The following is a 16,058-nucleotide window of genomic DNA, read 5'->3' as shown; positions in this document are numbered from 1 at the left end:
TGATAGTTTGTAGACCACAATAAGCAGTTCTAATTGCGATTTCTCTGCTTTACAATGCCAGGTAAATCCTATCGCTGTTAACAGCAGGTATTGCAATGTATTCACTGACAACAAGCGTGTTGTCAATGTTATTAGCAGCAAGGAATTTGGGAAGGTACCTCTTTAAAACTGTTATAATGGAAGTTGATACTTCTCAACCTCCCATTGGTCCTTTAGTCATTCAACGGTTGTGATATTGGTACCCAAGCTGACCTGAAATTAGATTATCTGCTTCATGATGGACAATTCTGTTCACATACTAAAATTTCACCTAATACTTATGTCTTATGCTAATAAAACTGATTTGCCGGAATTAATGTGCATGTTTGGAAGATCTCATTATTTGCCAACTTGGAATTTTTTCTGGCTGTTTAGTATCATGATATTTGCTAGTACGACTTGAAGAGTTCAATTAAATTTGCAATTTGAACTCGTCAAATGTCTTCATTTTTTGTTCCCTAAATGTATGTTGAGTGTATACAATCAAATGTTTAGCCTGATTCTTGTAAAAATAGCTGGTGGCGGCCTCCTTCAACACTTACCATGGGACCAAGTTAAGGAGAGATGGACTGATGCAATGGCCCCCATGGAGGACACAACTACACCATTCGAAATGACAGTAGATCGTAGATTCAACATCTGTATTGGTCACCCACCAAGAGAGCATTTTGGGAGAGATTCGCTGTCATCCCTCGACTCGAGAATTATGTTTAAAGTCAGGTTTGGTCCTTGAATTCGGAGCTCACCCCCTCAGAGCACCAAAGATAGATCCAACCGAGCTTGGGATAGCAAGGCACTAAGAGGGTGTGCCACAGGTCACATGAATGGCCCGCACCTACTAGAGTTTGGAGATAGTCATGGCTTCATCATATATAATGGCCTCCATCGAAGGCCATTATGTGGATGGCTTACTTGCTTCCCACATATTACCTGATTTGCTCGCTAGCCTTTTCGTCACATGTACATGATCTCACCACCCCACTTGGTGCTGACCACGCCTATCTGGCATTCACCATATTTACCACCGCGCCAGCCACAAGACGAGACGCATTGGCCCTAACCGTGTTTAGATACACTTTGACGATGCCCTTCATGCGGTCTATATGAGCCATTTGTCCCATCAGCTATGGACCTCTCTTGAGGATAATGCAGACCTTGCCCATGTCTCAGACACTGTGGTATCAGTGGGTCAGTCTGCTGTTTGCCAGATCATTGCCCATAACTCGATCTACAACAGGGCCCCTAGCTGGGAAGTTGCCCCAGAACCGATGGTTTGATGATAAGTGTTGAGAGATGTGACCTCAACACACACATGAGCGGGCTTTGGGACACCTTGTGACGCGTGATCAGTTCCTTTGAGGGGTAAGCCACCCATCTTTATCCTCACTCTACGACATCTCGATCTAGGCACCACCGGATGTGTCTTTTCTGCCCCACCACATCGATCCTGTTCACTGCACAGAATGTGCGAGCAGCACTACACCGGCTTGGCAACCCGAAAGCCCAGGACTATGGGGGGTTGCGGATAGAGATTTGCAGATGGGCAGGAGGTTTGGTCTCCGATCTTGGGGCACATGTTCAACTATGTAGTATGCCATGGCTTACCCCTACTTGGAGGAGTACCACCACCATTGTGTTGATACACAAAGCAAGGAACCCTATGGACACGGGGAACTACCACACCCTCATGATTAGCCACACATTGGCTAAGTTCTATGGATTGGTACGAGAGACCGAGAGATATCAGCTCTTGCACAGAGCACATGGGCAGTAAGCTTTAGGACATGTTGGTTTTCTGAGGTAACATTCTACTCTTGACCACATCCTCACTCTACAAGTCATCATTGAGGAGATGACATCGAGATCACATAAAGTCTATGTCTGTTTTATAGGCTTTAGGAAGACCTTTGACACATTCCACGAGCTTGCATGATTAGGAGACTCCAAGAGATGGAGATCCCAGGGGACGTGATCTGAGGGATGATGAGATTATCTTAGTTAGTCAGAGGGAGATTATGGCTCCCTAGAGGCCTTTCCCTAGAAGCCTGTCAGATTGGATTGAGAGCACGAGTGGAGTGATGCAAGAATGCCCCTCTCACCTTCATTGATTGTCTAGGAGGGGAGGGATCGTTGCTTGCTGATCTGATGATACAGATACTGCTGCACGCAGAGGACATAGTCCTCATTTCCTCTTCATCGGAAGCCCTGCAGAGACACCTAGAGGCTGTAGAGGTGTTTTGCAGAGAGAGATATCTGACAGTCAATCATGGCAAGAGCAAGGGTATGATCTTCAACCCCTCACGGGCAGTACTTCCTCGAGACAACTTCACATCTCAAGGGGAGCTGATTGAGATGATGCACACATACACCTATCTAGGGGCAGTCTTTGCGGGGACATTTTGCACGATGAGTCACGCAGCCCATGCAGCCAGGGCATGAGTTACACGTGGGTAGGGAGCTCGGGCTGGACTAGGGAGAGAGTACTTCCAGGCACACTTCTAGGACCCACCGGCCAAGGGATGGCTATTTGATACATGTGCAAGGCCTACAGCCTTGTATGCAGCACTTGTCAGCAAACCGATTGGCGGAGATTCAAGAGGCTATAGGTGATCATGCGGTCCAGGATTATTTAGAGCAAGCCTTCGGTCCCCCATCAGATTGTCCAGGCAGAGATTGCTATCACAGCACTCCAAATTGGTGCCATGTTCGGTGACATATCCTCACCAGGTTTGCCCTTCCTTAGCGGGAGATCATAGAGGATGGCACTAGGGTCATCCAGATGACAAGCTGAGAGTGGGGTTAGCACGGTCTTGTATGCACGCATATCCAAATGGTTGGCCAATCAAGGCATTTAGATGGACCATCTCTTCCCTTTCCAGTACAGCTTGGATGCTCCATCCATCCAAATACTGCGAGATGAGGTCAACCGTATTATATGGTTGGATCTACTCCTGCTCTATAAATCACAGACTTGGGGGGGAGTCAAGAGTTTCTGACCAAGATCTAGTTCTAACATGACCAGTTTCTAAGAGTATCAGAGGATGGAGTGATTACCATGTCCCAGTAGCTAGAGGAAAGACGGGTTCCCAATTCATTGAGGATTGACATCGAACACATGCAGTCTAATCCCTTTTGTCTAAGGATCAAGAGAGGGAGAGCTACAAGCACACTTAGACAGTAGTGGACCTACAGTTATACACACTAGTGGAGGTGGAGACAGAGGAGCACTTCATGTGCACTTGCCCGGTCTACTATCAACAGATCCGAGGACGATACCATTGTCTTTTTCAAGTGGAGTACGGGTTGGTTGGGCCATTATCAAGGTTGATCCACTTCCATGACTAGCTATGCGTTGGCCTCAATTTGATGGAGATGCGGGGACAGAGAGAAATCTTACTATAGCAGATTAGATAGCAAGATGTGATAGTATCACAGGAGGCAGATCGTGCGCAGTGACACGACACCGACTTCCATGCATAGTGGAATAGAGGAGGAGGAGGTAGTTGACATGAGGGCAGCATGGATCGACGGAAAGAGACAGTATGGAGTGGTGGAGCCAATGATACGAAGACCCCACATGATCCAGAGGTCGACCATAGCATGTACGATAGAGATCCAACCCATCCCTACCCTACTTAGAGGAGACAGCCGAGCGGAGGTGTCAATCTTGATAGAGATCACAGAGACCATGCCCCCTATCCACTAGCGAGAAACGAGCAGATAGACACAGATACGAGACATCTTTGTGTCTCGTGGGATAGCCACGATGGCGCCTGGATATGTATTTGGAGCACGAGCTTTGAGTGTTTGAGTTTTTGAGATTGTTAGCGTAGCACTCAACAAGCGGCTTTGTGAGCCCTTGCTTCAACCCATACTGGCTTGTCTGATTGCACTTTGTTGCATAGGCCTGCAAGACCTTTCGAAGACATTAATACATGTGTGTGTGTGTGTGTGTGTCTTTCTCTCTCTCTCTCTCTCTCTCTCTCTCTCTCTCTCTCTCTCTCTCTCTCTCTCTCTTGCCTTCCCTCTTCTCGCTTAGCTCTCACTTGGCACTGACCATTCAGATTTATGTATCTCGACTGCACTGCTAGACACTGGATGTGATTGCCTGCCCCCGTCCAGATCCGAGTACACTTTGACCATGCTCTGGCTAGCAACCCCCCTTGTAAAGGATGTAGACCTTACTCACGCCTCAAATACATGTGTCTCAATAGTTTAGGATGGGGCCATCAGATCATTCCCCACCAGCCACTCTACAACACGATCCCCCACTGGGAAGATGCCACAAAACTAGTGGTATCATGATGAGTGTCGAGAGCCGTGATCCCACCTCGTACGGGAACAGGCTTTGGGACAGTTGACAAGATCAGAGCCATAGTTTGACGCGGCCTAAGGGATGGGTCTTTCTCTCACACTAGATGACTAATGTAATGCAATCTTTTTGACGAGGAGATCCAACCATTGCGTGAGGGCTTCTGATCGAGGGGAAGCTATCACAAATTGAGGCATATGGCACACATACGCGACATCACTTAGATGCCTTGGATCAAACCCCGCCTGATATGTCTTCCATCCTTAGGCCGACGACTTGCACTCTGTTCACCACCTACAATGTGCAGGCCGCACTATGTCAGTTTCACAATTGACGAGCTTAGGATTATGAGGGACCAATTTTCACTTGGGATATAGGTTGTGGCTCTAGTCCTAGTGCAATTGTTTAACTAGACTGTCTATTAAGCATTTCCCCTCTGCTTGAGCATTACCATGATTTTCTTGATACACAAGTCAGGAGACCCCATGGATACTGGGAATTACTGCATACTTTGGATTGGCCACATATTGGCCAAGATCTACGTATCAGTGTTGGAGAGAGAGATGATTCATAGAAAGACATGGGTAGGGCGGGTTGGGTCCAGGAGACAACACTCTACTCTAGGTCACATCTTCACATTGCGGGCCATCATTGAGGAAGTGAGGTGGAGGAAGCAAAAATTGTACACTTGTTTCGTCGACTTTCGGAAGGGCCTTGACACCGTCCCATAGGCTCCGCATGATTAGGAGGCTTTAGGAGATGTAGATCCCCTGAGCCGAGGGTGATGAGCCTATATGGGATACTCAGAGGTAGTACGCTCCCTAGGAGATCTATCAAATTGGGTTTCAGAGTATGATTGGAGTAAAGCAAGGATGCCTTCTCTCACAGACACGTTTTGGACTTTATATTGATGAGATCACTACCTTCATTGATAGTCTAGGAGGTGAGGGATCACTGCTCGTTGACCTGATTGGTAAAGATACTGCTATACACTGATGACATAGTCCTCATATCCAACTCCGCTGGCGGGTCTCCAGAAGTACATAGAGGCCCTAGAGGTGTTTTGCAAGGAGAGGCACCTGACCATTTCCTTAGAGTGATGGACTGATCATCAGATCCTCATACCTGGACGGCAGACGCATCTCACATGCATTAACATTGCCATTGGAGAGATGAGTGTCTCGTCCCATGAGCTAGCGATAGAGGTAGGTAGAGTTGCCGGCATATCATGAGAGCAGCCAATATTCAGGCTTTGCACACTGGGGGAGTGGAGACAGAGGAGCACACCCTATGCATATGTCCAGCATATTATGAGATTTGAGGGCGGTACCACTACCTATATTAGGAGGGGCTTGGATTTGGACCACTTTCTCGCCTAATCCATTTCCAGGACCAAGTGTGTGTCAGTGTTTATGTGATAGAGATGCGGCGACATACAGAGATTCTTTTGAGACAGATTAGACGGTTTGTGCTGACAATATTTGTCACCGTTTGGGACTTCTCGTAAGAAAATAAAGAGTAATCTTTATTAGAATTGACTTCGGTCAAAAAATGGTGAAGTTGGTTAACCAAGAATAAGTTTTATTTTTTTAAACTTTTGCGTTGCATTGGTAAAAGGAGAACTATGGGGATGTCCACAAGGGACTAGAAATAGTCCAAGAACTAGAATGCATGCATTAGTCTAATTTTTAATGTTTTAAAATATTAATTTTTGTTTGTGGCAATGTGTAGGACCAACAGGAGTGCAAAAAGGCCCTAGAATGAACGGAAAAGTGCAAAAAGCAAGTCCTACAAGGGAAAAAGCACCCAGATGTGGGTGCCTACTTTATGGAGGACCCCACAAGGGCAAATCGGCAAGAATTCTTGCTCAATTTCCAAGAAGAGCCCCCTAAAGCTGATTTTAGGGAAAGCTAAGCTTTCTAAGAAAAGTATGCCTTATTTAGGCTTAAGAACGAGCTAAAAGCTAGCCCCAACTTATTAGAAAGCTCTTGCTTTCGGGTTGGAGACTAAATTTATAAAAGAAGAGCCTCAGAGCTCTAGAACACACACATTGTACTTAGTCCATTCCCTTTTAGAGCCAGTTGTACAAAGCCTTATCCTATTGCAATGAAGACCCTTCGGGGGGGGTTCAGTCCTTATTTCTGGGCCCTAGTGCGTGTTTTGCTCCTTACCCTTCTCTCCGAGCACTCTATCTTATTGGCGATTCGATTTCCACAGCTTCAACACGTTTCTCGAGAAGTGTATGGAAGTTCCAACGCCAGGCATCCTACCTCGGGTACCGTGATTTGCTCCCGAGGAGTCGCGTGTTGATTGCAAACTGTTACCAAAGTGAATTCCGATTTTCATCTGATTTGGGTTTCAGTGGTATCAGAGCATGGTTTTGCTACTTTCGTTGGTAGCAACGGTCCAAAGAATCAACAAAAACATCCGTCAGGTGCATATCGATAGACCTCGCAAATCGCACCAATTTGCAAACGCATATCGAGAGACTTCGGTAATCGCATCCGTCAGGCGCACGGCACTCCGTGGGCGGAAACCTCAATAATCGGCACTCAGAGCAGGCTTGCTGCATGGGGCAATAGAAAATCACATATATTATTTTTAATTTTGGCCGACACCCCGGACTAATGGTTGAATGATACAACCAAGAGCAACACCCACCCATACTTCATCGCGCATGGGGCTGCCTCCCGTCTTCACTCGTAAGCGTTTACCTCCTTGAAAGGAATAGGGGCTTTGCAGTTAATTGCTTTAGGCCTAGTCACGTTGATTCGGTGGGTTCAAATCTCCATCTCCCACATCATGGTTTTTGAGCACGGAGTTAAGCTACCAAAAGGCCTAGTTCAGCCTCTAGACGATCGAAGGGATCTGAAGACCACCTTAGTGAAGGATTTGTGAAAGAAAAGATCTGGGAGTTTCGGTCTCTGAAGTAAAAGCCTCGATTTCAGCATCTATTCGAGGAGACGATGACCAAGCAAGCTTCAACGTCGCCAAAAGAAAAGGGAGATCAAGAACTTTCTCTCACTTCTTGATCAAAAGACTTTTCTAAGCATTCACATTCTCCAAGGAAGTGTTCACATAGTAGTGCATCACACCAAAACCGTCATACTTAAGAAAAAGAGGGAGGAGCTCCAAGCCTCACGGGAGACGAAGCCGAAAGCATGGAAGGGGATCTCCTAGTTCAAGCTCATCTTCTGATAGTTCTTCTTCTTCTTCTTCTTCTTCCTCTTCCTCATCTTCTTCTGCATCCCGAGGACGCTCTCGTCATAAGCGCAGAAGAAGGAGATCCAGGTCTCAAAGTAGAGACTTCAAGGAAGGGGGTAAGTCAGTCAAGTTTGCGACTCTTAATGGAAAGTATGGAGCCACTGAAAATGCTTTGCAATTCATTCGTCAGTTTGATATAGCCTTTAAAAGGGGGCACTATCGCAAGAAGTCCACGTTAAAGATTGTAAGGCTTCACCTGACAAATAGTGCTAGTGCTTGGTGGGGAGCTCTTCTAGTTGCAGAAGAGGCTCCAAAGACATGGAAAGACTTTTAAGAAGCAGTTTTATGTGCAGTTTTTGCCCAAGAATTTCTTTGATGATATTCATACAGCGTCTGACATATAATCGAAAGTTTTGAACAGCTTATCTTCAAATCACACCCTTCAAAGAAATTTCCGAAAAGACGAAGCTTCAAAAGTATCGAGCGGGATCGCTTCCCAACAACAAACTCAAGTAAGCATTGATTCAAAGAAGACGAAGCTCCAAGATTGATGCATTTGGCTTTCGTGGTTGAACTGCTAAGGGAAGACCTCTTTCACTCTGTGGCAAAAAAAGGGAAGGGTGTGGATACTAGCAAGAGGGTTGGGGCACTAACCTAAGGTTCAAAGAGATTTCAGCCTCAGAAGCCGAGGGGCCCATTCAACCTTTCAAAGGGAAGTCAAAGTTTACTCCAGAATAGATTGAAACCTTCCGAAAGGAGGGTAAGTGTTTCTATTGTGGAAAAGAAGGGCATGTGGCTACCCAATGACCTGAAAGACCTGCGGGTCCAATGGAGCAGAAAATGACAAGAGAACCACGAGATATGTTGGACTGATGGAGGAGTCCCAGATATGTTGGGAGAACCACGGAATCAACAAAGCGAGAGCTGTGCCTCGCGTGGGGTAAAGTAAGAGATCAGAATGCTTTCATTCTTTATGATCCAGGAGCTACCAATAATCCAGCAAGAAATGTGAGCCCTAAGAGAGGGTTGATGGTGTGCGAGGCTGTGGTGGTGGCAGGAACCGTATGATGGATCATTGGTGGATGTCAGTATGTACATCCTACTGAAGTCTCCTGGTTGTAGCTCTACGGCGAACAAATGCCAAGGTCACTCCTCTAGGTCGGGTGTGTGACCTAATGAGCATGGCCGTGAGGTCCACTATTGTGATTTGTGCCTTTGTGTGCTGTCGAGTGTAGCATGTCTTTCACTCGGGCTCAAGGCGCCACGGTGGACACCTCTGTGAGTCCGGCTGGTTAGTATTGTCTGTCTTGAAAAACTCAGTGATCATGCTGTGAGTGGAGTATGTGTGTGTGTTGGGATCTCCCCTGTGGGCCAACAACCGCTCTCTATGCTGTTCTGCCTCATGAATGAAGGCTGCCAAGCATCCCTGGTGTGGGTAGGATAAGAGACTAGGTAGAGAGATGAATCCATCTCTGAAAAGGTGGTGGTATCAGCCTTTGACCTCGTAGTACACTAGGCACTTGAAAGCGAAATGCCCCTCTGACTTAGATCTCCCAAATGGCTGCTCGAGATGTGTTTAAAGATCATGACCTTAGTTTTACTTAGGTTGACCTTCAAGTCGTGTCGCACAAAAAGTATGTAGCGCACCCTGTGTCACTAGAGACCCTCTACTGAAGAAGATGATAGGACCACATCATTTGCATAGTATCTGAAGCAATGACCCGGGTAGAGAGCAACCAGTCCCTCCCAAGGTTTCGATAAAAGTTTCAAGCTCATCTATGTAGAGGTGAAACAAGGTCGATGATAAAGGACACCCTTGTTTGAGCCAATGGTGCTCATGATCTCCTCTGTTCATCTTGTACGAGTCCGAACTTTACCTTAGACACTTAGACAGTGCCATGATTGGTCAAATGATGTCCTAATCGTATACCAACTCTTGTAGACGCTCGATGAGTCGAGCTCTGAATATTGTTTTAAAGGCCTTGAAATCTGCAAAGCTCTCAAAGCTGTTTAAAGGCCTTGCGGAAATCCACAAAGCTCTTGGTGTTGTGTTTCTTCACGTTTCAAATGCCCAAAACACGTTTTCTAGTGACAGTGGTACCCTGACACGAGGAAGTAGCGTCATCTTGGGTTAATTCTAAAAAATGACTAATTTATGTGAATTCTTGACAGGCAATTTTGGCTTTACCAACATCTTCTCTATTAGAGTTACCATTCTCCCTGGGTGGACATGCTACCTTTCCCAATGAAGCTGCAATTTTTGGCAATAATTTGGCCAGACATTGGGGAAAATCGACGACTTCAACCCAAACCGGACAACGATGCCGAATCAACGAAGGATAGTCTCGTGTGGGAGACCAAGGCAAGAGATGCACCATTTGTTGCCCCTAATAGAGTGGAGAATGCTCCAAAAGCGTTTGTTTATGCACTTCATTCGTCGTTATGACTTCCAAAAACCGCTGGTCTGCATAATGGACCTTCTGAACAAAGCATCCACCCAAAGTGCATGTCAGCCAGTTCCCCACATCTGCAGCAACCGGTATACGTCTTGGGAAAAAGATAATCAATGCATTCTTAGCATATTCCCTTACGGGATTGGGAATATCATCCACTTCAACAATAATACCTATTGTAGGAGCGGGCTCCTTCCTATCCTTGGGAGTATCTTCAAAGCCCTCATGCATGACTTCATATACAAGTTTCAAAAGATATAGTGGAAGGGTCATCCTGAGCCATAGCTTGCTTCTGCTTCTTATTTTGAGCAAATCTTTCTTCATTGAATGTTTTGTCGTATTGATAGGCTGCCATTCTTTCTTAGCAAGAAAGAAACTGCAAAAATTGACTTTTCACTCAAGGATATGAACAAAACTAGATGAGCAGAGATAAAAGCCCCGCTATAAACAGAGCTGGAAAAACTCAGAAAGCCTCCAAAAAACAGCAGATGAAAGAAAGCTGAAGACGGATGTTGAGGAAGTGCACCATCAAAAACGGAAATTTGGAGAGAATATTACACGACAGCAGACTGGTGGAAAGGTGCAGAGCTAGACGACTGAAAAACTCAAAGGTTAGGCCTATGCACACACACACACACCCCCAGACTCCACACTGCAGGCCATGGCCAAACTTTGCGAAAAATCGCGACAAAGGCGTATTAGAGAGGTCGTGGATGGGAGAGAGGTGGGGTATGAAACGTCCAGGGCAAGGAAACAGTTGTACGGGCTGTTCCAAGATGGCGTTCAGGCTGAGAACTTATTGAAGAGAAGGTATTGCTGTACACAAATGCTTCCAGACTGAGCAAGGGTATGCAGTATAAGCACATGAGAGCGGCGCCCAGAGTTTAGCGAATCAGAGGCGAGCAGAAAATCAAAGTTGGACAGAATTATGGAGCCCGTAGTGAAGGTGCTTCCACAAGCACAAGCAAACGTACACTCTTTATTTGAGGGAGGGTTAAAAATTTGATGCTTTTTATTAGACAATAGCTTTCCGTGAATGGGGAGCTGAAAAGTACATCTGGAAACGATCCCTCACTGCCTCCAGAGCTGTCGTAGCGCAGCGAGGATTTGTATGGGAGCCCTCAGGATTATGACCCATATGCAGAGCCTTCAGAGGGGCTACACATGGGGGATGGTGGCTTGGTTGACAGAGGGAGGACACGCGTTCCAGATTGATGAGATCTCCGCAGCTTGCCGGATACAGGGTCAAAGCATTCAGAGGATAGAGCCTCATGAGGTGGTCCCTCCTGATAGCCATGTTCCTCCTCCTCCAGAGGACAGCGTATGGGAGGTAGTAGCCAGTATTACTGCGTGGAACATTTGGGTTGCTCGCTGCAGTCTGGTGATGGGTGAGCATCCAGTTCCACCCTCGGCTACCTTGGTCACCATCTGGCAAGATATCATCTACACCCTCGGCTACACTTAGGAGCGTGGGACCCCACGCTCTAGGGCGACTGTTGCAAGGCGTGCTCAATTCCGCAAGGCTTGGCATGTAGGAATTTTCTAAATATTCACTCCGCAAGGGATTCTAGTCTCCCCACCTGGCTGTTAGCCCTGGTACCAGAGATCCCCCAGGCAGTGAGCTGGGTTTCTCTAGAATAGGCCGGTTTTTCTTTGAGCCTTTTTCGGTTTTTTTCCATAGTCAAGCATTAATAGAAGGTTCTTTTCTTTGCCAAAAAAGAAAAGAAAAAAGGTAGATCAGCAGAATTCTCTCACACACTTTTTTTTGTGAGAAGAAATATTTTATTGCTGTAAAATAATTACATTCATAGTTACTTCAAAAGTGGAGTAACTACTACTCAACTGAAAATCTCAGTATAAGTTGTATATACATCATGATCAATCAAATGAGTCTGAAAGCAATCATAAAACGATTGCTGCAGAGATCGTTTGAAAAAAACAAAAGATGGAAAAGTAGGATCACCAAAAACTCTATGATTTCGGTCCATCCATAGAAACAAAAAATAAATCAAAACCCTGTCTAGCTGGATGAAAACCAAACAACCAGAAGAACTTGCTAAATGTAATAGTAGGAAATCACGTTCGAAGCCCCTGTCGGATGAGAGCAAGGAAATCACTAGTGTGTGGACAGTGCCAGAAGATGTGAAGCACATATTCAGCAGAGTGTAGACATCTGTGGCAAACATCCGGAGCAATATGTCTATGCGCGAGTAACTGGCCAGATGGAAAAATGCCAAGTAGGACTTGCCAAAGGAAAAGCTGTTGCTGAAGAGGGACTTTATAATGCCAAAGGAGACGCAGCCGCTTTCGCCACCACGTTAGTGGGCGATCCATATGCCAAACAGAATTTGCTCTGTCAGAAATCCAAGGCGGAAGTAATAACACTTTATACAGAGAAGGCACTGCGATATGTGAGAGCTCAAAGGACGGGCTGAAGGGGAAGAAGAATGTAGAGTCCAATCCTCAAGCCTATTCTGAAGTTCCAAACGAGGTACCGGCAAGAACGGTTGAAGCATTTCTGAAATTTGATGCCATAAAGGACGATAATGAGCTCCCAAACCATATTTGCTAGCAGCCATAGAAAAAGATAAAAGAATGCCATCATCCTGAAGTACATCCACCATAGAAGAAATGCCTTTGAAAGATAGAAAATAAGAACGCCTGGGTTCTTGTATAGCTAAAGGAGGGTGGAATACTTTAGACCAATAAATATTCTCAGCCCTCAAGGAATTGCTTGACAGAGAATCCCTGCTATTCCATTCCAAGTGGGATAAAATATGCTTCCAATCAAGAAGCAAACGAGTGACAAAAGGGCAACCTCTGATCTTGCCTTGAATAGAGCCAAATGCCCAAAAGCAGAAGTATGAATATGCAACAAAAGAGAGCGGATCATGAAAGCCCAAGGCTGATCCTCTTGCCTAAACTGCAACTTCATTTTCCCCCTGTGAGCAAGTATATGCATTTGAATATTGAGTATGTTCAGACCCCCGTGCATTTTTGGAGAGCAGAGACGATGCATAGAGAGTAGTCTAAGACTTTTCTTGCCATTTTTTGAACACCAGAAACTCCCATGATAGCAGACATAAAGGAAACCAGATTAGTGAACATGATCAGAGGCAGATAGAATTGTATGTATGCTATCAAAATGGATTGCGTTATTCGCAAACGAACATGTAATGGCCAAGTTGCAAGCTTTCAATATTGAGGTTTTGCCCTCAACTTTGTGAGCACCCAATCAGCTTGTTGAGAACGAGTGAGTCCCCAACCTAGAGGATAGCCAAGATGTCGAATCAATTGAGAAGTCGGAACAATTTCCCCAGGGCACAAAAGACTATGCCGGTCTTTGGCATGCAACGGAAATAATTTTGATTTCTGAAAATTGACACGAAGACCAACAGCCAAACCATATGTAGAAAGAGCCTGCATAATCATGGAGAGATCGCTTCGAGTATGTTTCGGGGTGAAGAAAAAATCATCAGCATATGCTTGAGCGATCATGCTACGGCTGCCAGGAATTTCCAATCCGTGTAACATGCCAGTATCCAAAAGGTGGTCCATTTATTGAAGCATTGGATGAGTGGCTATGGAAGAAAGTAAAGCCTCGAGGGGACATCCTTGCCAAACAGAACAACCAAGAATCCAGGTTGAAGAAATATCCCCTGATAGTATGCAGGCAGCTTTACTATCTTGATATAGCCAATTGATAACTTGCTGCATTTTTTTGCCAAATCCCAGTGCCTGCATAGTTGATGAAATAAAGTCCCACTTAACAGTATCAAAAGCTTTGGCATTATCAACTTGCAATAGCAAAACATCCTGCTGCATATATTTGGCATATTCGATTCCAACATAAGCATTAGCAATGTTATCCATGATATGCCTACGAGGAACGAAACCATATTGCGCAGGATGCAACCCATCATGTAAATAGCCTTTTAGCCGATCAACAATCATTTTGGTAGTGGTCTCCAATCAGCCAAAGATTCAGAAATTTTCTTTTTTGGAAGGAGTTTAATAAGACCTCTCTTCCATGTGTCTGGCATTTTCTGATTTTGCCAAGCAGAATTCACCATATGCAGCAATAATCTCGAAAAAACTCAACTGTAAGACCATCCCATCCTGGAGATTTCCATCTACCACAGGATGTGATTGCCTCTGACAATTCCCTCTCAGTAAAGGGTTCCTGCAATTCCAAAGCTTGAGTAGTGGAAATAATAGGAGAAACATGTTGTAGAAGTAAATTTCTTGCAGACAAAATCTGCTGCGAAGGAGGATCTGCAGAACCAAAGTGCTGAGAGAAATGATGTACACAAACAGAAGCAAGCTGTGACCATGATGTAGTCCATGAGCCATTAGGCAGAAGCACCCTGCAAATGTTTGTTTTTAATCTCTTCTGATGCAAGCTTTTAAAAAATTGTTTAGAAGAGCAGCCTTTATCTGTAAAAGCTCTTTGTCTTGCTGTAGTCTTCCATTTAGCCAGTTTCCTATGATCATTGATTTGAAGACAATGTCTAGCTTGGCATAGTGTTGTTTGCTCATGCAACGACAATGTACGAAGATGACTGAGTTCAGTGAGGTCTTGACAAGTCAATTTGGCCTGAGCAACAGTTTCCCTCAGAGTCTTCATGTAAGACTTGCCATAACTTCTAATTACAACTTGCATTTTAGAAACAAAAGAATCCCATGCAGTATCAATATCAAAGTGGCTTTGAGAAGACAGAGAGTGAGATGCTTCAGTGACCATGGCCTTGAAAACATGCTGCAAATAGCTATTGTTCACAATCAGATGTCGCCTTTGAGGCAGTCTATCATCTGGCATATCATAAAAAGATAACCTCAACCATAAAGGTGCATGATTAGAATGCACAAAGGCATAGTCAATCCACATTTTGCATGTAAAATCATCATTTTGTTGCGGAGCTACACTATACCAGCGATCCAGACGTGCATGACTCATTGGACATTGCGAAGCCATGTGCCCAAATTTTTTACATTCAAAGCAAGCCCCTGCAAATAATTCCCATTTCAATTTATAAAAAGCACTTCCCATGTCAACATTGTTCACCGTGACTGAATACGACTTTGGTGTTGGATTATCAGTATCCCAGAGAATACAAAATCGATTTCAGTTGCCATTAGGCCGTGGTGGGCAAACCACTTTGCCTAAAGTCGTTGCAATTTTAGGCAAGAGTGAAGCCATACATTGCGGGAAGTCTACAACTTCAACCCAGACCGGACAATGGTGTCGGATCAAAGCTTGAAAATCCCTTGTGGGAGACTGTCACGAGGACGTGAAACGAGGTGTAAAGTATCTTCGTAACTCAACCTACGTTTAGCCCAGGGTTAACCAGGGTTAAGTGTGGTAATGGTTTGGCCGTGAGGGACTGGCTAGAGGAAGTGCACACTTCCTAGAAGTTCCTAAGGGCAAAGTCTAAGTGCACCAGTAGGTCCTAGGGGCAAGGCAAAGGCTTTAAAAGAGGGGTCTAAAAGTTGGGCCCAAGGACAACCAACGTTGTCCTTGGTATGGGGGTTAGGACTTTAATGAAGGGGCAAATGGCAAGGAGGAGGTGCCATTTGTGAAGCATGTGTATGCATGTCCTTCCCCCACCTTCCATCTCTCTCCCCTCATTCTCCCAGAGGTGTAGGACGTTTTCAGTTGTTCTTGTGCAGTTTTTGAGCTGTTTGAGCTGTTTCAAGCCTGTTTTCAGCCGTTTTAACACTGTTTTGACTGTTCCTAGGCTAGTACGCACTTCTAGGAAGTGCCAAAACTCATTTTTGGACTTCCAGAAAATTTTCGCACAGACTGTACGGACTTCCGTACGGCTGTACGGATTTCCGTACAGGCGTGTTCAGCTGCCTCCAGCAGGTGCCTGGGGTTGTCTTTTGCTGTGCTGGACCTTTGTGCACATGTTTTTGGCTGCGTGGTGGCTTCTGGAGCTGTTCTGGAGCTGTTTTGGACCAGTGCAGGCTGCAAGAGGAACTTTCCCTATTGCTTTTGGCACCTTCTCTTAGGAGAACTCAGGCACAGATCCCGAGGCAATCATTTTGGG

The 16,058-nt window shown here is 45.3% G+C and overlaps 1 protein-coding gene across 3 annotated transcripts in view; it reads left to right on the top strand.

The window, feature by feature from the left end:
- LOC147892265 (phosphatidylserine decarboxylase proenzyme 3-like) overlaps positions 1-16,058 on the top strand; it is a 176,740-nt gene that overhangs the window by 126,880 nt on the left and 33,802 nt on the right. For all 3 annotated transcript variants that reach the window (XM_087388300.1, XM_087388299.1, XM_087388301.1), the window contains one exon: positions 62-154. In XM_087388300.1, coding sequence (XP_087244426.1) covers positions 62-154 — 93 coding nt within the window. The remainder of the gene's footprint in view (positions 1-61; positions 155-16,058) is intronic.

Source organism: Dipteris shenzhenensis, chromosome 17, assembly GCF_047967505.1.
Source record: "Dipteris shenzhenensis isolate YYH24624 ecotype China chromosome 17, Dip_SZ_1.0, whole genome shotgun sequence".
In the NCBI taxonomy this organism is placed as follows: Eukaryota; Viridiplantae; Streptophyta; class Polypodiopsida; order Gleicheniales; family Dipteridaceae; genus Dipteris; species Dipteris shenzhenensis.
Note: the sequence above shows the minus strand (reverse complement) of the source record. Positions and strands in the feature narration are given on the sequence as shown.